Source organism: Chenopodium album, chromosome 13 (assembly GCF_948465745.1).
Source record: "Chenopodium album chromosome 13, dcCheAlbu1.1, whole genome shotgun sequence".
NCBI lineage: Eukaryota > Viridiplantae > Streptophyta > Magnoliopsida > Caryophyllales > Amaranthaceae > Chenopodium > Chenopodium album.
Window position 1 is genome coordinate 52,528,699 of NC_137846.1, and position 25,953 is coordinate 52,554,651.

The following is a 25,953-nucleotide window of genomic DNA, read 5'->3' on the forward strand; positions in this document are numbered from 1 at the left end:
AAACGACAAACCAAATATTCAGTCTTACTCCGACTTAGCTTAAACCCTCTAGATTCCAACCTTTGCCTCCATTGCTCCAACTTGACATTAACCCCATCCTTAGTCTCATCCACCAAAACGATATCATCTGCGAACAACATACACCATGGAACCTCATCTTGAATTGGTCTAGTTACTTCATCTAGAACCGTTGCAAAAAGAAAAGGGCTTAATGCAGACCCTTGATGCAATCCGATTGTAATAGGGAAATCTTTTGTCAACCCTCCGCATGTCCTCACATTTGTTGACACATCCCGATACATATCCTTAACTAGGTCTACATACCTTCGTGGGATACCTTTCTTCAACATTGCCCACCAAAGTATCTCTCTTGGCACCTTGTCATATGCCTTCTCTAAATCAATAAAGACCATATGAAGATCTTTCTTCTTTACCCTATAAAACTCCATCATTTGTCTTATCAAATGGATTGCCTCCATAGTAGATCTCCCAGGCATAAAACCAAATTGGTTATCTGAAATGCTTGTGCATGCCCTCAACCTTTGTTCAATCACCCTTTCCCACAACTTCATAGTATGGCTCATAAGCTTAATTCCTCGATAGTTAGAACAATCTTGAGCGTCTCCTTTGTTTTTATAAACCGGGACCAAGGTGCTCTTCCTCCAATCTTGTGGGATCCTTGTAGCCGTCCATATCTTGTTGAAAAGGTTTGTTAACCAATCAATACCAATCTTACCCAAACACCTCCACACCTCTATCGGTACCCCATCAGGGCCAACCGCCTTCTTAGGTTTCATCTTCCTCAGTGCAATCTCCACCTCTACTCTCCTAATCCTTCGCACATACTCCATGTTGATTTCTTCATCACTCATAGAGGTATCTCCTATCCCAACTCCATTACTTCCATTAAATAATTCATCGAAGTACCCCTTCCACCTGTCCTTGATGCCCTCCTCTTGCACTAGGACCATTTGGTTCTTATCTTTGACACACTTCACCATGCCAATATCCTTCCTTGCCTCTTGTCTTCTCTTTGCCATCTTATAAATGATCCTTTCTCCCTCCTTGGAATCAAGCTTTTCATAAACCTCCTGATATGCCTTTTCTTTTGCTTGGCGAACAGCTGCCTTTGCCTTACTCTTAGAATTATTTATGAGAGATAAAAAAATTCCTTTGTTGTAATTAGTACTTTATGAAACAAAGGTAGTACAAAGAATGAGCGAGATGATGATCCTTTTTTAATTTTTTTATAAAAATTTGGTTGTTGTCAAAAGACTCACAACTCACTAGTACGTCTAAAATGGCCCAATCTTCTCTATTATCCACTTCAGGAAGCCAACACAGCCCAATAAGCAAGTGATCCTGAAGAAGTCTTGGTTCCCCAACGGCAACAATCCAATATGACATCAAGCCATCAACTCATCCAAAACACTCGATCCGTCGTTATTAATAGATTGTGATAATTTTTGTTACAAACTCCACGACAAATTTTGACCATCTATAAGTAAAAGTTTTGAAATTTTGAAATACTCCATAGCATATTGAAACTAATCTAATGAGATCGCGATCTCACATGATAACCGATTTTTCAATATATTTGTAAGCTCACTCTACTAGTAGTATCAAAGTTTGCAGAGATTGGCCATTAAAAAAATTTGTTGCTATAAAAAACTAGTGGAAGAAGTACTTCGTATTATATGGAGTACAAACCACTTCTTATGCTACTTTGTGTAGAATTTAGTTTATCTTGCTAGAACAAAATCTTAGAACATGCATCACTTCATTTTTATTTATTTATTTATTTATTATTATTATTATTACGGAGTATTATTATTATTATTAAACTTTTTTATATTATTTTTTACTAATTTGGACAGTGGAGCATTATGGTATTGCAGCATAAGAACCGTGTTTAGTCCCACTTTCTCAAGACTAATAGAACTCATTGTCTTGATATCTATTTTAAATGAGAAATCATTAGAACTATAGACTGCTTATTGAACCTGACATGTATTAGTAGGGTGATCAAAACTCTGCCACAGAATCTTGTTAGATTCTGACATACTTTTACTCACCAGATTACCATTGTCTTCGAGAATTAAGTTAAGTTTATTTAAATAGCAAGTCATTAGCTGTCATTTGGTATTGTGTTGTGTTGTAATCTTGAAATTTGATTGTGCTTGTGTGATGTGTGAATTATGCAAATGAAATTTGATTATTTATTTATATATCTATGGTGTGTGATGTTATGCAGAATGAATAAATTAGTGTTGAAATTTCAGACTGCTGAGAATGTGGTTGGTATTCATGTTGATGATATTGATAAAGTGATGTGGATTGACTTGATCATTGAGTATGAGGATTTAACTAGGAAAAATGGATATATGGTGCCTAAGTATCCTAGTTTCCATTACTGCTACGACAACAAGGATGTCAAAATTAGATTTGTGGCCAACTGATCTACTTGAAAATGACACATATTTCAGCAAACTGTACAAAAATGGAGAGTTTGTAGGAGGGATTTAATTGGGAGTAAGTTAGTAAATTAACTAATTAGAGTTAAAAGGTTAGCCTTAAATCACTGGTTAATTCCCTTTTAATGAAATAAGTACACTTAATAGACTTAATTAAATCCTTATATCCACTAGAAACTATGACAAAAAAAATGTTTTCACCAAAAAGAAAATCCAAATCTTTGAGGCCACCATTTAGAATTTCCAAAAAATAGTGGAATACTTATTTTGCTACTTTGTGTAGATTTTGATTAGTTTATCTTCTTAGAACATGCATGGCCTATTACAGTTTTATGAAAGAATAGTGAAATTATCATTTAAATGACTAACATACAAAATTTGTTCGATTTGCTGAGTTGGTTATCATTCAGTAATGCATGAAAGGTAAGCTGTAGAATCCATTGGAATTTCTGCAACATAGTGTAAAAATCTTGGAATTGGAGGATTAACCACTTCCATGACTCCTTCAAAAATTCGTATGACATTCACCATGGACAATCTATCCTCCTCGTTTTCTTGTATACACCAGCCTGCAACTCTACAAGCTCTGATTAATTCTTCTAAGTCGACGTTATAATGTTATCATTGGAGTTAGATTGACCCGAGTAAATGGTATCGGTTCCAAAAGAAAGAAAGAAAAAGAGATGCAAAGTATAAACATGCAACAAAAGCTTGGTAATGATGATTGTACCCATCTTTTGTTGTGGTTTATGTTTTTAATATTTTTTTTTTTTAGAAACAAGGATGGATTTAAGCACTGGCAAAGAGCAAAGAGCTAAGGATAGATGTGAGTGAAGAAACTTGTTGGAAACTTGTACATTGACTAGTAAGTCAATAACAGTCGATCTTTGCCAAAAAAAGTCTTAGTCCTACCTTATTATTAATACTTCGTAGTCCCTACATACCCTTAAGATTGCACCAATTTATTTTTTGATTCGTGTTTTCTAGTTTCATCATTTCTATAGAGTATACTCCGTAACTAAAAGAAGAATACTTTTCAAATTGGACCATATTATTGTCTGATTTCTGCGTCAACATTAGTTAAGTTGAACATAATTTTGTCTTTGTATCAAGTCTCACTCTAATATCCTTTTCAATTCAGCAACCTTGTACCTAATTGGTTTTTTTTTTTTAGGCCAATCTATATAATTTCAGTCTTTGCTAAATTTCATTGACTGCATTTAATAAAAAGGAGAAAAAAAAACTCATGGTAGGGGAGATGCATTTGTTTGAATATTCGCATTATGTACTTATGATATTTAGATACATTCATTATGGACAATATATGTTGCTGTAGAAAATAAATGGAAGAAGTATATGTTTGTCAGAGTCATAATCTATGTATTATTGATATAGTTGCATTAGTCATATGTTAATTTGTGTAGCTTAACATAATCCTACAACAATAAAATTTTACCTAAAACAGATCATCTGATTAAGAGGGTTGATTATTGACACACTTGTCTAACAATAATCACTAAAAAAACCAGTACTAGTACAGCTTTATGATAACATCTTTTATAGGGCAGATAAGTAACTCTAACTGCAACTTTCACTCAAACAAAAGAAATGTAAATGTCTGCATTTGATGAAGAAATACAACTTCGAGTCTTGTACGTATCCATTAGATTAGGAGTACGTTCAGACAAACATAGGAAAGAAACTTTGGCCTTAATTTTGCCAGTTATACCAAGTAACATGGATATATATGGCCTATTACAGTTTTACAATGAATATGAAATTTTCATTCACTGTCATTTTGATGACGAGTTGGTTAGTTATCACTCAACAATACATGTATGGTAAGCTGTAGAATCCTCCGGGATTTCTGTAACATGTTGCAGAAATCTTGGAATTGGAGGGGTAGCCACTTCCACGACTCCTTCCAAAATTCGTACAACATTTATCATAGACAGTCTATCTTCCTCATTTTCTTGGATACACCAGCCTGCAACTCTACAAGCCCTGATTAATTCTTCTGAATTGACAGTTTCTTCAAGTTTACTGTCTATCAAGCTTATAACATCTTCACCACTCATCAATTTCTGCATGACTTGGATAGGAAAGTAGTCGTTTTCCCCATTGGTTCTTACAGACCAGTTTCTCCTGCCGGATATAATCTCAAAAAGCATCATTCCGTAGCTGTATACATCAGCCTTTGATGTAATGGGTGCACCTGAAATCCACTCGGGTGCAAGATAGCCTCTTGTTCCTCTCATTGTTGTCAGTACTCGACTGAAGTCTCTGCATAGAAGTTTTGCAAGGCCGAAATCAGCAATCTTGGGATTATATTCATCATCTAGCAGTATATTCTCTGGCTTAATGTCACAGTGTATGATACATTCCCTGCACCCACTGTGTAGATAGGCCAACCCTTTTGCAATCCCTAGTCCAATTTTGTACCTTGTTGTCCAATCTAAATTTCCGTGGCTATCACAAAATATATGACTGTCAAGCGACCCCTTAGGCATATACTCATACACTAGAAATCTCATTGAGGCTTCAATGCAAAAACCCCAGAGACGCACAAGATTGGAATGATGGATTGTTCCTAGGGTGCTTATTTCTGCTCTGAATTGTTTCTCTCCTTGGCCTTGGATCTTGAGATGCTTCACTGCTATACCACGCGATGAATTTGGCAAGGTTCCTTTGTAGACAAAACCAAACCCTCCTTCACCCAACTTACATGAAAAATTCTTTGTTGCACGGCGGAGAGCACTGTGTTTCATGAGAATTAATGAGCCCTCCACTGCCTGAATGACTTTTCTGCCTCTGCTCTTCCAAATTACAACCAGCACAGTAATAATTAGACTTAATCCACCAATTGCTGCTCCTATAACTAAATATATGCCTTTTGGCTTAGCCATTCTCTTGTTAGATTTAGCAAGTTTGAGGTATATATTTGATGATCCTGAAGTATAATCAAGACCTAGCAAGCTATACCAATTCTGACAATTTAAGTTACCGCCACCAGCATAGGCTTCACAGTCGCAATTTTGCATACAATCTAAGTTGCACATATCTTTACTACTACTGAAATATCCATCTTCCGAAGGTAATGTCATATTGTGCAGCATTAAAAAGCCATCATTTTCGCCGTCATGACATTGGAAAGGACTTGTGTTAACACATCCTGTTCTAAAGCATGTACAGTGTGGCAAATGATCCATTTTATTGTTGTAGACTGCAAATTGATCACAAAATGTGTCAGCCAACCTCCATTTGGATGGCATCCAGACTTGGTAATTTTCTAACCACATATATTGAGTTAATAACCCAGTGCTTTCATCCATCTTAATTAGTGTTAAGATGGAGGAGTCTGTCACTGAATATGTAAAATACGTCTCATTCGAATTTGACACGAGGGAGATGGAGGTGTGATCAAACAGAAGCATGTCTGCTTGGCCATTATACCAGACTAATTCCAACATACAAGAGAGTGATATTCCTTTGAGCCTACCTGAGCCATTTGTCAGACGAATAGAGTTCAATGTATTATGATTCATTTGAAAAGAGAAATTACCGGATTTGTAGACTTGTTGTGTGTTAGTAAGCTTATTGAATCCGACCTTGGTACCAGGTAACCACGTATCGGTAGGATGATCAAAACTCTGCCAGAAAATAATGTTGGGATTCGAAATACTCTTAAGCACCAGATTACCATTGTCCTCAAGGACTAATTTAGTGGAATTAGGCTTCTTCGAGGATTTTCTGCTTGACCAAATCACTCTGGGTTGTTGTCGTAGTATATCCTGCTCAATAACAACACGTTCAATGAGTATTAAGTTACCATTTAGAGACAGTGTTAGTTGCGGAACTAAGATAAATATGGGATTTCCATAGTTCAGCGACCACACACTAGTCTTCCTAGGAAGTTTGTTGTACCATATACTAACGTCTGTATAATCTTCATAATAAAAACCAAATGTAAATACACCATTTCTAGAAGTTATTGTTTCACCATCGGTGATAGATTGGCCTGGATAAATGGTGTCGGTTCTTAAAGCCACAACGATGAACAAGTGAAAAATGTATACTTGCAACAAAAGCTTTCTAATCATGATTGTGCCCTTATTTTTTTAGAAAAAGGGGGTAAATTAACACTTTAGAAAGAAGAAACTCGTGCTTTTTTTTTTTTTTTTTTTTTTTTTTTGTTAAAAAACAAAAAGTTAAAATTAATAAGTTCATGAATACAAAGATTAAATAGCATAATATAGAGTATAGCTAGAAAGCTTGGGAAGACTTTGTTTTGTTTTGTTTTTTTTTTTTTTTAGTCAACAAGCTAATGATCAAGTTTACTCGTTTTTCTGAAGACTTTTCATCCATGTGTAAATGTGTCGGAGAAAGCAATTGGAGAAAAACAACTGCCTATCCTTTGTTGAATAATTTAGAGAATGGTAGACTAATTTCATGCTATTTAATTGATTTAAGTAGGTTAAGGTGTTGTATTATTATCAATTAAATACGAAGTAAGTAATTAAAGCACTTTGTCAAAAAAAAAAAAAAAATTAATTAAAGCAAATAAACATAATTGACTGTTGTCTTCGGTTTTAATCGTATGGTTTGGCTATACAATGCTTTGTGTCATTTGGCTTAAATAGCCAAACAATACTAAGTGACGGTTGTGGCCAAAAAATACTAAGTGACAATTGTGATGATTGGGTTTAAAACCACTCAGACTCTAAGAGTTAGGGTCTGTATAAAATATGGTATATGTTAGGTCCACTAGTTAAGAGAAATGAATTAAATGTTGTAAAAGTTTTTCAAATAAGGAAATGGAACAAGTATTTAAAAACGCCTACAAATAAAAAGTGGAACAAGTATTTAAAAACGGATGGAGTAATGCATTTCATTTAAGCACGTGTGTCAATATTCTAATGCAAATATCCTTGATTATATTAACAAAAATTATGTAAATAGTGCACACATTCAAACTATGTGTCAATGCATATTTTCTAACACAAAAATTATGTAAAGCAAGTAAAATAGTGCACTATAGATCAGCAGAGAGATCTTACGAATAAGAATGTCAATATTAAAGATCAAACCGGCATCTATCGCCCTGATGTAAGTTTCTTCTTAAAATTCTCCATTTTTAATTCTTCTTGGCATATTTTTTTTTTTTTTTTTTTTTTTGAAAACAATTCTTCTTGGCATATTGGCAATAACAATATCAATCTTATTATCATTTTCCCCCCCTACTTTTCAACAAGGATTGCAATTATTCACTTTAGGCATTTTGGCTTCTAATACTATGTCCTATTTATATTCTCTATTCCTAAATGGCTAAATCTATTAACCCCCCCAAAAAAATTGCGACTTTTTGAGTAATTGGTCATGGATGTGTTAGGGTTGATTTTGAATTGGAATTAGTTTGTTTTAATGAGATTTGCAAATTTGATTGCAAATGAATGTAAAATACGAAGTACAATGCATTACAACCTGTTTGTTAAAATGCCTAAGAGTTTTATTACTTGTTAAGTTGTTATATATATTGGCTTCGGGCACAATTGCACAAGGCAGTTAGAAGGAGGAGAGGATAAAAATTTACTCTGTTTCAACAACAATATATACTGGCTACTAGGTTGCTTTGATTTATGAGGAGCTATTAGTTAAACTTATCTAAAATTTATCTTTCCAAAGAAAATGTTTTCTAATGAAGTAATTTCCATTAATAATGTTTTTCGTCAAAACAAAAGGAACCAAAATCCTCTCTTGCCCTGCTTGTTGGACTAATTGCAGATTTAATTCCACATTCTCTTTCAACTCACGACCACATTCTTCCTCCTATTTAAAAGTTATAGGTTGTTTTATGACTTTTATCCTTGTACCTTATACAGGGTCAAATATAATAGAGGAAGACTATAGTATAGCTTTGACTTCCCGTATGCAATCTGTACTTGTGTTTTTGTAGTGAGCTTTAAGAGATATATGGCCCCGTTTGGTTTAATATAAATGAGTCTACCTATCATGATTGTTTAGCTGGGTTGTAAATGTTTTCTTGATATTTTGGTTTTTCATAACTTGCAAGGTTTCGTTTCATATACGAACTACTTTTTTCTAGTCTTAGGAACAGACAATAGTAAATTATGCATTTAAGCTGATTTCAATACACATTTCAAGTTCAAAAGTCAGTAGAGCTTATCTTATGAACTAGAGAAAAACACATCACTAAACTGACAAGACATAGGAAGCGAACTCTGTCCAAAACTTGCTAATTTATGCCACAGTTGGACGAAAAAAGCTGAAACTTTCATTCACTGAACTGACGTACAGATTCAATTTGTTACAGTTGGTGAGCTGGTTATTACTCAAGAATGAATGCATGTATGATAAGCTGTAGAATCCTCTGGGATTTCTGAAACATGTTGCAGAAATCTTGGAATTGGAGGATTAGCCACTTCTGTGACTCCTTCCAAAATTCGTACGACATTTATCATGGACAGTCTATCCTCCTCATTTTCTTGGATACACCAGCCTGCAACTCTACAAGCCCTGATTAATTCTTCTGCATTGACAGTTTCTTCTAGTTTACTGTCTATCAAGCTTATAACATCTTCATCACTCATCAATTTCTGCATGACTTGGATCGGAAAGTAGTCGTTTTCCCCATTGGTTCTTATTGACCAGTTTCTCCTGCCAGATATAATCTCAAAAAGCATCATTCCGTAGCTGTATACATCAGCCTTTGATGTGATTGGTGCACCTGAAATCCACTCGGGTGCAAGATAGCCTCTTGTTCCTCTCATTGTTGTCAGTACTCGACTGAAGTCTCTGCATAGAAGTTTTGCAAGGCCGAAATCAGCAATCTTTGGATTATATTCATCATCTAGCAGTATATTCTCTGGCTTTATGTCACAGTGTATGATGCATTCCCTGCACCCGCTATGTAGATAGGCCAACCCTCTTGCAATCCCTAGTCCAATTTTGTATCTTGTTGTCCAATCTAAATTTTTGCGGCTATCACAAAATATATGCCTGTCAAGTGACCCATTAGGCATATACTCATAGACTAGAAATCTCTTTGAGGCTTCAATGCAAAAACCCAAAAGACGCACAAGATTGGAATGGTGGATTGTTCCTACGGTGCTTATTTCTGCTCTGAATTGTTTCTCTCCTTGGCCTTGGATCTTGAGATGCTTCACTGCTATACCACGCGATGAATTTGGCAAGGTTCCTTTGTAGACAAAACCAAACCCTCCTTCACCCAACTTACATGAAAAATTCTTTGTTGCACGGCGGAGAGCACTGTATTTCAAGAGAATTAAAGAACCTTCCCTTGCCTGGATAGCTTGTCTGCCTCTGCTTTTCCAAATTATAACCAGCACTGTAATAATTAGACTTAATCCACCGACAGCTGCTCCTATAACCTTCCACGGCCTAGTCTTTCTCTTGTTAGTTGTAGCAAGTTTGACATATAGATTTGACGATCCTGGAGAAAAATCAAGACCTTGCAAACTATGCCAATGCTGACACATAGAGTTATCGTCACCAGCATAGGCTTCACAGTTGCAATTTCGCATACAATCTAATTTGCACATATCTTTAATATCTTGACTACTACTGAAATATCCATCTTCCGAAGGTAATGTCACATTGTGCAGCAGTAGAAAGCCATCCTTTTCGCCATCATGACATTGGAAAGGACTTGTGTTAACACATCCTGTTCTAGCAAAGCATGTACAGTCTGACAAATTATCCTTTTTATTGTTGTAGATTGCAAACTGATCACAATATGTTTTAGACAACCTCCATTTGGATGGCATCCAGACTTGGTAATCTTCTAACCACATATATTGAGTTAATAACCCAGTGCTTTCTTCCATCGTAATTCGTGTTAAGATGGAGGTGTCTGTCACTGAATATGTAAAATACGTCTCATTCGCATTAGACACGAGGGAGATGGAGGTGTGATCAAACAGAATCATATCTGCTTGGCCATTATACCAGACTAATTTCAACATACAAGAGAGTGATATTCCTTTGAGCCTACAATAGCCATTTGCCAGACTAATAGAGTTCAATCTATTGTTATCTATTTGAAAAAAGAATGAACCGGATTCGTAGACTTGTTGTGTGTTAGTAAGCTTACTGAATCTTACCTTGGCACCAGGTAGCCACGTATCGGTAGGATAATCAAAACTCTGCCAGAGGATGATGTTGGGATCTGAAATAAACTTAAGCACCAGATTACCATTGTCCTCGAGGACTAACTTAGTGGAATTGTACTCTGAGGATGAACTGCTTGACCAATTCACCATGAAATAGCTCTCGCTATAGTTGAATTCTAAGGTACCATGAAGAGACAGATTAAGTTGGGGCAGTTGGCTTTCAAGTAAATATTCTTCGTCCGCTGTCCACACCCAAGTACTAGTCTGCTCAGGAAGTTTGTTGTACCATATACCAATAGTATAGTCGTCATAACCAAATGCAAAAACGCCATTTCTAGAGGTTATTGCTCTGGTGATAGATTGGCCTGGATAAATGGTGTCTGTTCCTATAGTAAAAATAACGAAGAAGTGCAAAATGTATACTTGCAACAAATAATTCTTTCTATTGATGATTGTGCCCATATTCTGTTTCGAGTTTTTTTTTTCTTTCCTATTTTTTGAAAGGGAAGGGTACGGAGGATTAACACTTCAGAAAATAAACCAGGAAACTTGAGCAACTAGCATTGTAGTATACAAACTACAAAGGCTTGGGGGTTGGGGAGACACTTATTTTTACTCAAGTCAACAAAGATCGAGTTTATTTTCGTTGAAATTTCAAGGCAGTTGAGCGCTTTTTTGTACTGGATGGACATCCAAATTTTAATGAAAAGTTAGTAAAGAAAAGGACTGTTTTGCAATGACTACAATTACAAAAACGAAATCTTCTCCCTTAATTATCATTTTGCAACTTAGGATCGTTGATTTAAGTTGACTATATAATACCCAAAAAATTTTGTTGAACTGTTTTTATTTCCTTAATCATCTACACAATAAACTACTCCATTGATGATTTTCTGCAAAGTATGAATAACTAAACAATCCACTTAACATGAAAGCCATCAATTAGTGTAAGAATGACCGGGGATAGTTATTATGAACTGTACAATTATCTTATCGGATTCAATTATCCATGTAATTTGATAAAACTATCCAATGTATAAAATCGTATTTTTTTTTCAAGGTTAAAAGGCAATTTTTCATTGATTGTTTGGTTATACTTTAATGAGTTTAATCCTATCCATGTTAATTGTTCATCCTTACATATTTATTGGAGATTTAGGTTGAAGGTTGGATACTTGGAACCTAGGTCGCAGCAGGTGGTCGCCTCCAAATCTCCAAGGAATCTCCAATTAGTATTAGGTAGTACTGGAGTACTATTTGATGGTACTCCAACATATTAAATGAAATAACATATCTTTAGAACAAAATAACATAGAAAACTGTGAGAGTAGTATATAAATGAATATAAACTTAAAATAAGCAAAGTTTCAATTTCATTTCTCTCTCCCCATCTTTTCTCTCTCTAATTTCCCAACCCGCCTGTAGGCACAGAAATTTTAATATAATGTCACATTGGATATTTTATGGGTCAAAAGTCAATTTATTGACTTGATGCTAATTTGACTATTAATTAAAATGAATTAAGTTGGGTAAATAAATTAAATTGACCCATTTTAGTTATTTTAATTAAATTGTTTATTTAATAGTTAAAACTCATTGAAAATGGGTTATAATAATCAAGCAAGCCCAACATCCAGTAGACATCAAACCCTAACCCTAGAGGTGCCTCACTCTATAAATAGAGTTCTCTCTACTTCATTTGAGAGGAGAGAGAACAAAGGGAATCAAAATACAGAGAAAACCTATCAAATACTCTAAAACCTCTCCAAAGAAAACCTCTCATCAAATACTCTAAACTTCTCCAAAGAAATCCTCTCTGTGGAGGAGATCAAGCCTCAGCGGCCCTCGACACAAAAGAAAGAAGGAATTCAAATCATTAAGAACATCTATTCAACCTCTACATCAAATAGTCATTGATTGAGATCAAGTCTCGTTAGCCAGGCTACATCACAACAAGTCAAAGGTCTACATCAACAATAAGTCAAAGTTCTGCATCAAATCTTCAATCGAGATCAAGCCTTGACGACCCTCGTGAATTACGTCGAGTGAATTACGTCGAAGTTAAAGTGGAGATCGAATCAGAGGACAAAATTAGAGATTGTACCCAAAATCATCAAATTAATAAAATTAACATTTTGTTGCATTTATTTTGAATCTATATTTTGCAGATTTAAATTTGTGTTTACACCGCCATTTTAGTATCATCAAATCCTTCATTCTTCTCAACAAAACCACAAAGTTTCTTTTGATTATTATTTTAACCACTCAAACAAGCACAAAATTGCTCAATTAAAGCTGAAAATCAATTTCACTACATAAAAAATGGTTTATTTTCATGAAAAATATAAAGAAACGACAATCATGAACAAGAATGAGCAAAACAAAGTAAGTATATTTGGTAGAGGGATATTCGGTCGTTGGACGATCACCCTCAAGCCAAACACTATTTCTACCTAAACTAACCTAAGACAAGTCTAGGGCAAGTAGAGGATCGTATCCACAGGGAATGGGTATGAGTACACCGAGAGTATGAAACGGTTGCAATCTAGTTCGGTCACAAATTGGAGGTTTGATTAAATAACTACTATATGGAGACAAACACTAGGGGGGAAATGGGAATAGACACCAACCAAACCAATGGATCAAAACAATAGGCAAGCATGTACACAAATTGGATGATAGAGAGGGCACTCAACATTGTCTTCTTTTGAAGTCACCACACTAAGCATTCTTAAACCAAACTCAACTAGCAAGATAGGCCAACCAAGTCTTAACAATAGGAAGTAGACTACTAACTCGGGTTTGTCTTTCGATCGGTTCGAGATAGTACTAAGGCACAAATAATTGGGATTTCTCACCTAATTACCGCAACTAAGACTACTACATCATCCAAACGAGGTACCGTAATCAAGATAGAAATTCGGTCTAATCATACAAGAAAAGGGTCACTTCTCTCGAAACTACAACACTAAGCATTCCTAAACTAAACTCGACTAACAAGATAGGCCAACCAAGTTTTAACGATGGGAAGTAGACTACTAACTCGGGTTTGTCTTTCGATCGGTTCGAGATAGCTTAGTACTAAGGCACAAATAATTGGGATTTCTCTCCTAATTACCGCAACTAAGACTATTACATCATCCAAACGAGGTACCGTAATCAAGAGGAATTTAGCATAATCATACAAGAAATGACTCACAACTAGACCTCATCTTTCAATGCAAGCATAGAAGTGAATACATGAGCAATAAGTGGCCATCCAATTACACATGCAATTAACCAATTCTTTAACAATCAATCATCAACCCAAAATGAACATGCAAACACAAACATCAATTAACCCATGGCTTGGTTGGGTCTTCACCCAACCCCTAGTTAAGAAACTAGTCACTAAACATGGTGAAGAACATTCTAACAACAATATCTAAGTTCAAAATTAATCTAACAAATTGAAGAGAGTAGTAAGAACAAAGTAGATTGAACATGCAACAACAATTAACCAAGATTAAGAGAGAAATTAACAATTCAAAGTAAATAAAAACTGAAATTAAAGAGTAAGGGATAGAGGAAAGAGATTACTAATGAAGCTTCAAGGTTGAGAAAATGTTGAAAGGAAGAATACAAACTTCAATTAATCTACTTCAATGATAGAGTTTGAGAGAAACTAAGCTAATTAATAAGAGTTTAGAGAGTTAAGGGCCTAAGAAGACTAAAGGGAAGAAGGTGATCTTCTCCAAGGAAGAAGATGCAGAAAACTGAAGCCAAGGGTCGTATTTATACACCCCGAAATAACATTGTAAAATCCGCCCAAAAAGTCGGGTCTGCATGTAGGAGCGCCCGCTCCTATATAGAGGAGCGCCCGCTCCTCAGGCTGGAGCGCCCTCTCCTGGATCTTGCGCGCCCTCTCCTCCTGCAGCAATTTGAGGCAGTTTGTAGGAAAACAGGGAGGAGCGCCCGCTCCTATATAGGTGCACGCCCGCTCCTAAAAGTGCAGGGGAGGCAGAATGTGGCAGTTCAGGCAGGAGCGCCCGCTCCTAACAGGCTGCACGCCCTCTCCTCTTGTGCTTTGCTTCCAATATAGTTCTTCATGTTCATGCTATGTGACCAATTTCTCCTTGCATCTACAAACACGAACACACACATAAAAAGGAACGGGGAAGCCAAAAGTTGTAATCATACACAAAAAGGAGTCGGAAAGGGGGATAAAGAGGGGAAAATGACAACAAAATTGTGCTAAAAATACCATGATAAGTGGACAAATAAAACACTTATCAATATTTAATTTGTGTTTTTAGTTTAATTAATTGAAAATGATAATGCTAATTTGAACTAAATTTGTTAATTTGATTTGATTCAATCAAATCTACGTTATTTTTGAATTTGCCAAAATGTTGTGTTATTTTATAAAAACTTTATGTTATTTTACTAATTAAATACTATGTAGTTCTGCTAAGACATTATATTATTTTACGCAAATCTTATGTTGTTATTTGCTAAAATAACCTTATGTTATTTTGCTAAAACATTGTGTTACTTTACATAAACCATGTGTTATTTTCATAAATTCTAGTGTTATTGATAAGTGTTTTATTTGTCCACTTATCATGGCTTTTTAAAACACAATTTTGTACTCTTTCCCCTACTTTAATCCCTTTTTCTAACTCCTCTTGTGCTAATTTGCATCTTTTGGCTTCCCCGTTTCTTTTTATGTGTGTGCTCGTGCTTGTAGGTACGATGAAAAATGGGCTAATAGCATAAGCATGAAGAAATACTCTTTGGAAGCAAAGGAAAGCATGAGCGGGCGTGCAGCCTTTTAGGAGCGGGCGCTCCTGCCTGAACTGCCACATTCTGCCTCTCCTGCACTTTTAGGAGCGGGCGTGCACCTATTTAGGAGCGGGCGCTCCTCCCTGTTTTCCTACAAACTACCTCAAACTGGTGCAAGAGGAGAGGGCGTGCAGAGAGCCCAGGAGCGGGCGCTCCACACCCAGGAGCGGGCGCTCCTCCTTATAGGAGCGGGCGCTCCTTCTGTTCTGAAGCTCGATTTTGACGGATTTTACGATGTAACTTTTGGGCATATAAATACGACCCTTGGCTTCAGTTTTCTGGGATCTTCTTTCCCCTTCTAGTTTTCTTAGGCCCTTAGTTCTTCTCAACCCTTATTTATTAGCTTAGAACTTCTCAACTCAATCATTGAAGTAGATTAATTGAAGTTTGTATTCTTCTTTTCAACATTTTCTCAACTTTGAAGCATTTTAAGTAATCTCTTTCCTCTATCTCTTACTCTTTAATTTCAGTTTTTATTTACTTTGAATTGTTAATTTCTCTCTTGATCTTGCTTAATTGTTGTTGCATGTCCAATCTACTTATTTCCTACTACTCCTCTTAACTTGTTAACTTAATGTTTGGATTAGAACGTGTTGTTTTGATGTCCCTCACCATGTTTAGTGAGTAGTTAATTAGCTAGGGGTTGGGTGAAGACCCAACCAAGCCATGGGTTGATTGATGTTTGTGCTTGCATGTTCATTTTGGATTGATAATTGATTGTTAAAGAGATGGTTAATTGCATGTGTAATTGGATGGCCACTTATTGCTCATGTATTCACTTCTATGCTTGCATTGAGAGATGAAGTCTAGTTGTGAGTCTTTTCTTATATGGTTATGCTAATCTCCTCTTGATTATGGTTCCTTGTTTGAATGATGTAGTAGTCTTAGTTGCAACAATTAGGTGAGAAATATCAATTGCTTGTGCTTTAATGCTTTCTTGGACCGATCGAAAGACAAACCCGAGTTAGTAGTCTACTTCTCATTGTTAAGACTTGGTTGGCCTATCTTGTTAGTTGAGTTTGGCTTAGGAATGCTTAGTGTTGTGGCTTCGAAAGAAGGTAACATTGAGTGCCCCCTCTATCACCCAATTTGTGTTCGTGCTTGCCTATTGATTTGATCCGTTGGTTTGGTTGGAGTCGATCCCTATTCCCCCCTAGTGTTTGTCTCCATAGTAGTTATCTAATCAAAACCCCCAATTTGTGACCGAACTAGATTGCAACCGTTTCATACTCTCGGTGTACTTACCCATTCCCTGTGGATACGATCCTCTACTTACCCTAGACTTGTCTTAGGTTGGTTTAGGTAGAAATATTGTTTGGTTTTAGGGTGATCGTCCAACGACCGAATATCCCTCTACCAGTTATTTTGTGGAAACCTCGGCCCGTGTTATTTTACTGTAAACTTGTGTTATTTCACATAAACCTTTCACTGAAATCATTTGTTATTTTGCTAAAAGATTATTATTGTGTTATCTTACTTGAACTTTTTGTTATTTTGCTTCAACTTTTTGTTATTTTCAATTGCATGTTATTTTTACAGAACAGTACAATATGTTAATATCCCTCTCTGAAAATATGAGCCCAATTAATTTTCAAGTAAATTAATTTCTACGTAATTTTTTTTTCTGAAAATTCTCATAAATTTGTTCGATTCTTTTTCTCTTCTTTAAATAAAATCAACTTCATTCAAATTGCTGCTCTAATTTTATCAGATTCTCACAATATAAAACACGCAATTGATTTTTAGGGTTTAATTTTTCTGATTTTGGTAATTTGAACAATTAGCTCTTCAATTCAACAAAATTTCTTAATAATAAAGTGATTATTTGAAGAATTTTGAAAAATAAAGTAAGACAAAGATAAGAGCAAAAGAACAAAAATATAAGAAGGATTTTTTTTTTAATTAAAAAGCCAGTATTTGACCCCCTGGAGTACCATGCTCACGGTACTCCAGGAGTACTACAGAAATTGTGGGAATCTCGGCTTCTCAAATTCTAAGGTTTTTCAAAAATAACATGATGCAAGTATATTTGTTTTTTTTAATGGTCTAGGTCTGTATCGGGGACGTTAAAATAGAAGAGAATTTGTCCGTGAAGCGTTTGGGAGCTGCTCCTAGCCATCCCTAAAATAGCCTCCCGTACCATCTTTCGAGGGTACGTCTTGGGGACATATCTAGGACGTACCCTTATCCTATAAACAGCTACAACTCGGCGTATTTTTTTTTATTTTTTGTAAAATATAAAGTAGTTTTTATTATTATTACAAATATTAATGTGGCTTTCTACATGGTATGACCGGATTACTTATTTAGGGGTAGGGGTAACTTCAAACCGATTGAGTAACTCTTAACCAAGTAATCCTTATCTGACCGAGGAATTCTTGACCGACCAAGTAATCTCTGATCGACTAACCACCCATGATTGACATAGTAATCCCTGTCAAATCGAATAATCCCTGACCAAATAACTCATAATCGAGTAACCCCTAAGGTTGTAATATTGTACTTTGTTTTTGAAATAAATACAACTAAAATGTGGTTGTTATAGTTTAGAGTTGTTAAAGTAACTTGTTTGCCAACTATAACATGCGTGATGCGTCCAATCAGAAGATCAAGAGTTAAGCCATGCAAGTTTGCTTAATCATGATCACATGCATTATTCCTTAGATGATTAAACAATACGGATTAATAATTTTTAACTAATCGTTTCTTACTTTATGTAAATTTATTAGATAATAATACCACAAAACTGACGCATTTGAGACTTTATTAATGGTCAAATTTTACCACATTTGCTGAATACGAGACAATATATTGCCATGCATGTGATGAAACTCTATAGTCGTCGTTAATCATGGGAAGGGGGCTACTTTACTCTACCATATTCATAATATAAATGTTATAAATTGAAATATTTGTAATTATATATGCATGTACCACTAATAATAAACGATTTCATTTTTATTTTGATATGAGTGAAGAAACTTGCTGTGCAACGTCAAGTTGAAAACTTGTACGTTGACTAGTAAGTCGATAACAATCGATCTTTGCCAAAAAAGTCTTAGTCCTACCTTTGCAACTATTCAACAAGGACTGCAATTACGCGCCTTAATTAGGCACTTTGCCATCATCTATCCTGTTAGAGATACTCGACATTATTATTAATACTTCGTAGTCCCTACATACCCTTAAGATTGCACCAATTTATTTTTTGATTCGTGTTTTCTAGTTTCATCATTTCTATAGAGTATACTCCGTAACTAAAAGAAGAATACTTTTCAAATTGGACCATATTATTGTCTGATTTCTGCGTCAACATTAGTTAAGTTGAACATAATTTTGTCTTTGTATCAAGTCTCACTCTAATATCCTTTTCAATTCAGCAACCTTGTACCTAATTGGTTTTTTTTTTTTTTTTTTTTTTTTTTTTTTTTTTTTTTTTTTTTTGTGTTTGTGAGGCCAATCTCTATTATTTCAGTCTTTGCAAAATTTCATTGACTGCATTTAATATGAAGGGAAAAAAAAAACTCATGGTAGAGGAGATGCATTTGTTTGAATTTTCGCATTATGTATTTATGAATAATTAGATACATTCATTATGGACAATATATATTGCTGTAGAAAATTAATGGAAGAAGTATATGTTTGTTAGAGTCATAATCTATGTATTATTGATATAGTTGCATTAGTCATACGTTAATTTATATAGCTTAACATAATTCTACAACAATAAAATTTTACCTAAAACAGATCATCAGATTAAGAGGGTTGATTATTGATAAACGAAGTACTTGTCTAACAAAGTAACAATCGCTAAAAAGAAAAACTAGTACTAGTAGATTTTCATGATAACATCTTGTATGTCATATAAGTAACTCTAACTGCAACTTTTACTCAAACAAAAAAAAATGTAGATCGAAGGTCTGCATTTGACAAAGAAATACAATTTCGAGTCTTATATGTATTCATGAGTTATCACAGAATATCAGGAGTTCTTTCTGACAAACATAGGAAAAAAAAAAAAAAAAAACACTTTGGCCTCAATTTTGCCAATTTATTATACCTAGCAACATGGATATGGCCTATTACAGTTTTAGAAATGAATATGAAATTTTCATTCACTGTCATTTGACGAGTTGGTTATTTATCACTCAACAATGCATGTATGGTAAGCTGTAGAATCCTCCGGGATTTCTGTAACATGTTGCAGAAATCTTGGAATCGGAGGAGTAGCCACTTCCACGACTCCTTCCAAAATTCGTACAACATTTATCATAGACAGTCTATCTTCCTCATTTTCTTGGATACACCAGCCTGCAACTCTGCAAGTCCTGATTAATTCTTCTGATGAATTGACAGTTTCTTCAAGTTTACTGTCTATCAAGCTTATAACATCTTCACCACTCATCAATTTCTGCATGACGTGGATAGGAAAATAATCGTTTTCCCCATTGGTTCTTACAGACCAGTTTCTCCTGCCGGATATAATCTCAAAAAGCATCATTCCGTAGCTGTATACATCAGCCTTTGATGTAATGGGTGCACCTGAAATCCACTCGGGTGCAAGATAGCCTCTTGTTCCTCTCATCGTTGTCAGTACTCGACTGAAGTCTCTGCATAACAGTTTTGCAAGGCCAAAATCAGCAATCTTTGGATTATATTCGTCATCTAGCAGTATATTCTCCGGCTTTATGTCACAGTGTATGATACATTCCCTGCACCCGCTATGTAGATAAGCCAACCCTCTTGCAATCCCTAGTCCAATTTTGTATCTTGTTGTCCAATCCAAATTTCCGCGGCTATCACAAAATATATGCCTGTCAAGTGACCCATTAGGCATATACTCATAGACTAGAAATCTCTTTGAGGCTTCAATGCAAAAACCCAAAAGACGCACAAGATTGGAATGATGAATTGTTCCTAGGGTGCTTATTTCTGCTCTGAATTGTTTCTCTCCTTGGCCTTGGATCTTGAGATGCTTCACAGCTATATCACGCGATGAATTTGGCAAGGTTCCTTTGTAGACAAAACCAAACCCTCCTTCACCCAACTCACAGGAAAAATTCTTTGTTGCACGGCGGAGAGCACTGTATTTCATGAGAATTAAAGAGCCCTCCACTGCCTGTGATGCATAAATAACTGCTCTTCTTCTGCTTTTCCAAATGATTACTGCTACTGTAATAATTAGACTTAATCCGCCAAGAGCTGCTCCTATAGCTGATGCATTACTTCTTGGCTTCGCCTTTCTGTTGTTAGTTGTATCAAGTCTGACATATACATTTGACAATATTCCTGTTGAATAATAACCACCAAGCAAGCTATACCAATTCTGACAATTTGAGTAACCGCCACCAACATAAGCTTCACAGTTGCAATTTCGCATACAATTTAATTTGCACATATCTTGACTACCACTGAAATAACCATCCACCCAAGGTAGTGCTACATCTTGCACTAGTAGAAACCCTTCTTTTTCGCCATCATGACACTGGAAAGGACTTGTGTTTACACATCCTGTTGTAGAAAAGCATGTGCAGTTTGGTAAATTATCTTTTTTATTGTTGTAGACTGCAAATTGATCACAATATGTTTTAGACAACCTCCATTTTGATGGCATCCAGACATGGAAATCATCCAACCACACATATTGAATTAACAACCCAGTGGCTTTGTCGAGCATAAATCGTGTTAAGATGGAGGAGTCTGTCTGTGAATAAGTAAAATATGTCTCGTTCACATTTGACACGAGGGAGACGGAGGTGTGATCAAACAGAACCATTTCTGCTTGACCATAATACCAGCCTAATTTTAACATACAAGAGATAGATTTTTCTTTAACCCTACAAGAGCCATTCTTAAGACTAATAGAGTTAAATGTATTTTTATCCATCTGAAAAGAGTAATCACCGGATTCGTAGACTTGTTGTGTGCTAGTAAGCTTATTGAACCCGACCTTGGCACCAGGTAACCACGTATCTGAAGGATGATCAAAACTCTGCCAGAGGATGATGTTGGGATCTGAAATAAACTTAAGCACCAGATTACCATTGTCCTCGAGGACTAACTTAGTGGAATTGTACTCTGAGGATGAACTGCTTGACCAATTCACCATGAAATAGCTCTCGCTATAGTTGAATGTTAAGTTACCTTGAAGAGACAGATTAAGTTGGGGCAGTTCGCTTTCAAGGTAATATTCCTCGTCCGCTGTCCACACACTATTACTAGTCTGTTCAGGAAGTTTGTTGTACCATATACCAGCAGTACTGTAATCCGTGAAAGGGTATGTAAAACCAAATGCAAAAACGCCATTTCTAGAGGTTATTGTTTCGGTGATAGATTCGCCGGGATAAATGGTGTCTTTTCCTAAAGAAAAATCGACCAACAAGTGCAAAATGTATACTTGCAACAAATTCTTTCTATTCATGATTGTGCCCATTTGGTTTTTTTTTTTTTTTTTTTTTTTTTTTTTTTTAAATTTTATTTTATTTTGTTTTGTTTTGGAAAAGGGGAGGGTGGATTAACACTTCAGAAAATAGAGCAGGCAGGGGTGTGAGTGATAAACCTTAAGCACCGTCAAGTTATAATAATTGAAGAGGAGACTCTGTCATTTTATAAGTCAATTTTATTTTTAATCTACTAGTCTATGGTTAGCATTGGCGGAGCTAATCTGGGTCCCACACCTTAAAAAAATCAAGACTTTGGCCATATTTGGTAATTGGCTTTTTGATGGTTTTTTGGTTAGCTTTTGGCTTTTGGCTTTTGTAGGTGGTCAAACAGCCAAAAAATGTTATGATATATTTATGTTAAGTTAGATATATTTTGTGAATATATTTGTGTATATCTTATTAGGAGTTTTTTGGTGAGTTAGGTTAATGTTGTAAGCTTATATATATATGATTAATGGTAAAGGCTCATTAAGCCGTTTTCTCCTATTTTTTGCGTAAGTTTAACATGGTATCAAGAGCCCTCTGATTTGAGATTTTTTTTTACGTTGCTTTTCCTAATTTATTCCCAAACACAAACCCTAGTATTTTTGATTTTTATTTTTCAAGATTATTTCTGTGAGTTAATTAGTTTTTGGTGTGTGCTTCCGCTTTGTGTGTTCATTGTTTTCTTCTTTTTCGTTTGAGTTGTGATGACTGGTGGTGCAATTTCGCCACCGCCTCCTCCTCCGGGTCCTCGTTATGAACCGTTATCTGCCTACTATCTCCATCCGAGTGAAGGTGCAGGGGCTGTGATTAGCCCAATTCTGCTAAAAGGAGATAACTACGAGGAGTGGTCTCGTTCTTTACGCAATAACCTTCGTGCGAAGAACAAACTTGGTTTTATTGATGGTACTATTACCGTGTCGGATGCTAAGTCTCCTGATTTCGATCAATGGGGGATTGTTAATTCAATGCTTGTTGCTTGGATTGTTAATACTTTGGATGTCTCTGTTCGATCCACTGTTCGTTTCCCAGACCATGTCAAGTCTTTGTGGGATGATCTACGTGATAGATATTCCCTTGGCAATGGCCCTCGTATTCTTGAGTTAAAGGCTCAAATTGTGGATTGCAAGCAGCGTGGTAGGCCGGTGGCTGTGTATTTTGGTGAGTTACATAAATTACAAGATGAGTTAGCTAGTTATGTCAAAGTTCCCAAGTGTACATGTACTACTACTCATGAATATGCTAAAATTGTTGAAAGTGAACTACTCCATCAATTTTGTATCGGTTTGGAGCCAAAGAAATTTGGTAGTGTTGTTTCTACCCTTCTTATGATGGACCCAGTACCTTCCCTTAATGTGGCTTATGCAAAAGTGGTGTCTGATGAGCGTAAACAAACGGTCTCCGATGCTCATGATACTCGTTCGGAGGCAGTTGGGTTTGCAGCGTCAGGTTCTGCTCAAGGCAGGACTACTTCTTGGTCCAGTGGTGGTGATGCTAGGGTGTGTGACCATTGTGGTAAAAAGGGTCATGAGAAGGAGAAGTGTTTTGATCTTGTGGGTTGGCCCGAATCGTTTAACGGTGGTGGTCGTGGTGGTAATCGTGGTGGTAGGACTAGTCGTGGTGGTCGTCAATCAAGTAGTGGTAGTCGTGGTGGTCGTCAATCAAGTGGTGGTGGCCGTGGGTTTGCAGCAAATATGAGCAACAACACTCGTCAATCGAGTGGGTCTGAGATTAACGAGAATGATCGTCAAAGTGCTCCTACACTCACTGATGCACAATGGGCCCAATTCTTAAATGCAATAAAGGGTGGAAAACCCACTAATTCTTCAAGTGACCAAACATCTCACGGTATGTATAATTTTAATGAGTGGATAATTGATACCGGAGCGTCGAATCATATGTCGGGTGATTTAAATTTGTTTTATGATTTGTGTGATATTTTATCTCCGGTTGGTTTGTCTAACGGAAAGAGTACTACGGCCACTAAGGAAGGAAAAATAAAATTGAGTGATGGTTTAATATTAGAAGATGTTTTATTTGTTCCCGAATTAAATTGTAACTTATTGTCAGTATCTCAATTATTAGAAAAGCAAAAATATATTGTTCTTTTCACTAACAAGCTATGTACAATTCAGGACCGCACTTTGAAAAACCTGATTGGAGCGGGGGTGCAGTATAATGGGGTCTATCTCTTCAGACCGGTTCGTGCTCGTAGTTATCAAGTCAATTCGGTTGATGTTCCAGATGCAAGTATGTTATGGCATAGACGTTTAGGTCACCCTTCGATGAAAGTTGTTTCTTCTTTGCCTGGAGTAGCCAGTAGTAGTATGAATAAAAAGTGTGCTGTTTTTGATTGTCGTATTTGTTTTATGGGTAAACAACCCCGAAACTCTTTTCCTTTAAGTATGAATAAAGCATCTGGTTTGTTTGATTTGATACATTGTGATATTTGGGGTCCAAATAGAGTATCATCTAGTTGCAATGCTAGATATTTTCTTACTATTGTTGATGATTTCTCCCGTGCTACTTGGATTTATTTGATGGTTGGAAAATATGAAGTTGGGAAGTTAATTCGTAACTTTTATGCTTTAATAAAAACTCAATTCAATAAAAAAAATAAAAGTTTTACAAAGTGATAATGGGCAAGAGTTCTTGAGTTTGAGACCTTTTTTTTTTTGAAAAAAAGGAATATTGCATCAAACCTCATGTGTGGATACCGCTCAACAAAATGGTCGTGTTGAAAGGAAACATAAACATATTTTAAATGTTGCTCGTGCTTTACGTTTCCAAGCTAAGTTACCTAAGTATTTTTGGGGAGAATGTGTTTTAGCTGCGGTTCATCTTATTAATTTGACCCCGACTCCTACTTTAAATGGTAAAACACCTCATGAATATTTGTTTGGGAAACCTCCTTCTTATGATGCGGTGCGTGTTTTTGGTTGTTTAAGTTATGTGGTGGATAATGCTCGTACTAAGGATAAATTTGACTCGAGGTCTAGGCGGTGCATTTTTGTTGGATATCCTTATGGGAAAAAAGGTTGGAGATTTTATGATTTGGAAACTAATGAATTTTTGATAAGTCGTGATGTGAAATTTGTTGAGGACACTTTCCCATTTATTGATACTATTAATGCAGCAGAGAGGGTGCATTGGGAGTCTTACTTTAATCAAGTTAATTTGTGGGATGATAATGAGTTTTATGATGATGACTTGCATGTGCATGCTCCTGTGCGTGAGATTGGTGTTAATGAAATGCATGATATAAATGCTACTGGTGGTAATGAATTTAGTAATGTGTCTAGTGACATGCAAGTTGTTAGTGCCCCTGCCTCGTCATCAAATACTAGTAATGTTAATGATGGTAATGCTTCTGTTGACCCTCTTGATTCAAGGGGGAGTTCGAGTGACATGGCAGTGATTAGCACTACAGGTAATGGTGAAACTTTGGGTCGTGGGCATCGTGAAAAATTTCCCTCTTCGAAGCTTCGTGGCTATGTTACTAATACTCTTGTTCGCCACTCTATAGACCCCACTCCTTCAAAATTTACTGCACCCGCTTCTCAATCACGTTCTTCAGGTAAACAATTTGATATAGCTTGTTATGTTGATTATAACAATTTTTCTATGAGACATAAGTGTTTTTTGACAGCAGTTACAAAGGGAAAAGAGCCTTCCTCGTTTAGGGAAGCTATAAAACATGAAGGGTGGTGTAGACACCCATTTGTGTCTCCCCAAAACCAAACCCAGTGATGAATACCTTTCACGTCGAACCATAATCGAATAAGGTGAAAGTGTGAAAAGTCAAGTGTTGCGGTTAGTTTTTATTAAAATTCTTCTTTCTGTTTTCGAAAACCCACTCTATTTTATGAAAACGTCGAATTAATTTTATTTTGGTCCATGATAAGGGTCCAATAATGGTGTAGTTGGATGGGGCTTTAAAAAACCTTTCCAACGATATATTATAAGCCCAATTCCGATGAATAATGAGGAAGTTATGGCCAAAATACTAAACTGGGCCCAAACCGGATTTTACCTACGACCCAATGATCATGAGGAGGGTCCAAAGGTTTAATCCTATTC

The 25,953-nt window shown here is 36.0% G+C and overlaps 2 protein-coding genes and 2 pseudogenes across 2 annotated transcripts; 1 reads left to right on the forward strand and 3 right to left on the reverse strand.

Annotated features, from left to right (window-relative positions):
* Nucleotides 1-4,008: 4,008 nt before the first annotated feature.
* LOC145576898 (G-type lectin S-receptor-like serine/threonine-protein kinase At2g19130 pseudogene) lies at nt 4,009-6,649 on the reverse strand (annotated as a pseudogene).
* Nucleotides 6,650-8,743: 2,094 nt separating this feature from the next.
* LOC145575730 (G-type lectin S-receptor-like serine/threonine-protein kinase At2g19130 pseudogene) lies at nt 8,744-11,178 on the reverse strand (annotated as a pseudogene).
* An 8,195-nt stretch (nt 11,179-19,373) lies between these two features.
* Nucleotides 19,374-22,226, reverse strand: LOC145574943 (G-type lectin S-receptor-like serine/threonine-protein kinase At2g19130). The gene has a single exon (XM_081632838.1). It carries the CDS (start codon nt 21,879-21,881, stop codon nt 19,593-19,595), a length of 2,289 nt encoding a protein of 762 aa, XP_081488964.1. The 5' UTR covers nt 21,882-22,226; the 3' UTR covers nt 19,374-19,592.
* A 65-nt stretch (nt 22,227-22,291) lies between these two features.
* On the forward strand, nt 22,292-24,304 carry LOC145574944 (uncharacterized). Its single transcript, XM_081632839.1, has 2 exons — nt 22,292-23,721; nt 24,009-24,304. The coding sequence occupies exons 1-2, from the start codon at nt 22,581-22,583 to the stop codon at nt 24,050-24,052; spliced, it is 1,185 nt and encodes a 394-aa protein (XP_081488965.1). The 5' UTR covers nt 22,292-22,580; the 3' UTR covers nt 24,053-24,304.
* The last annotated feature ends 1,649 nt before the right edge of the window (nt 24,305-25,953 follow it).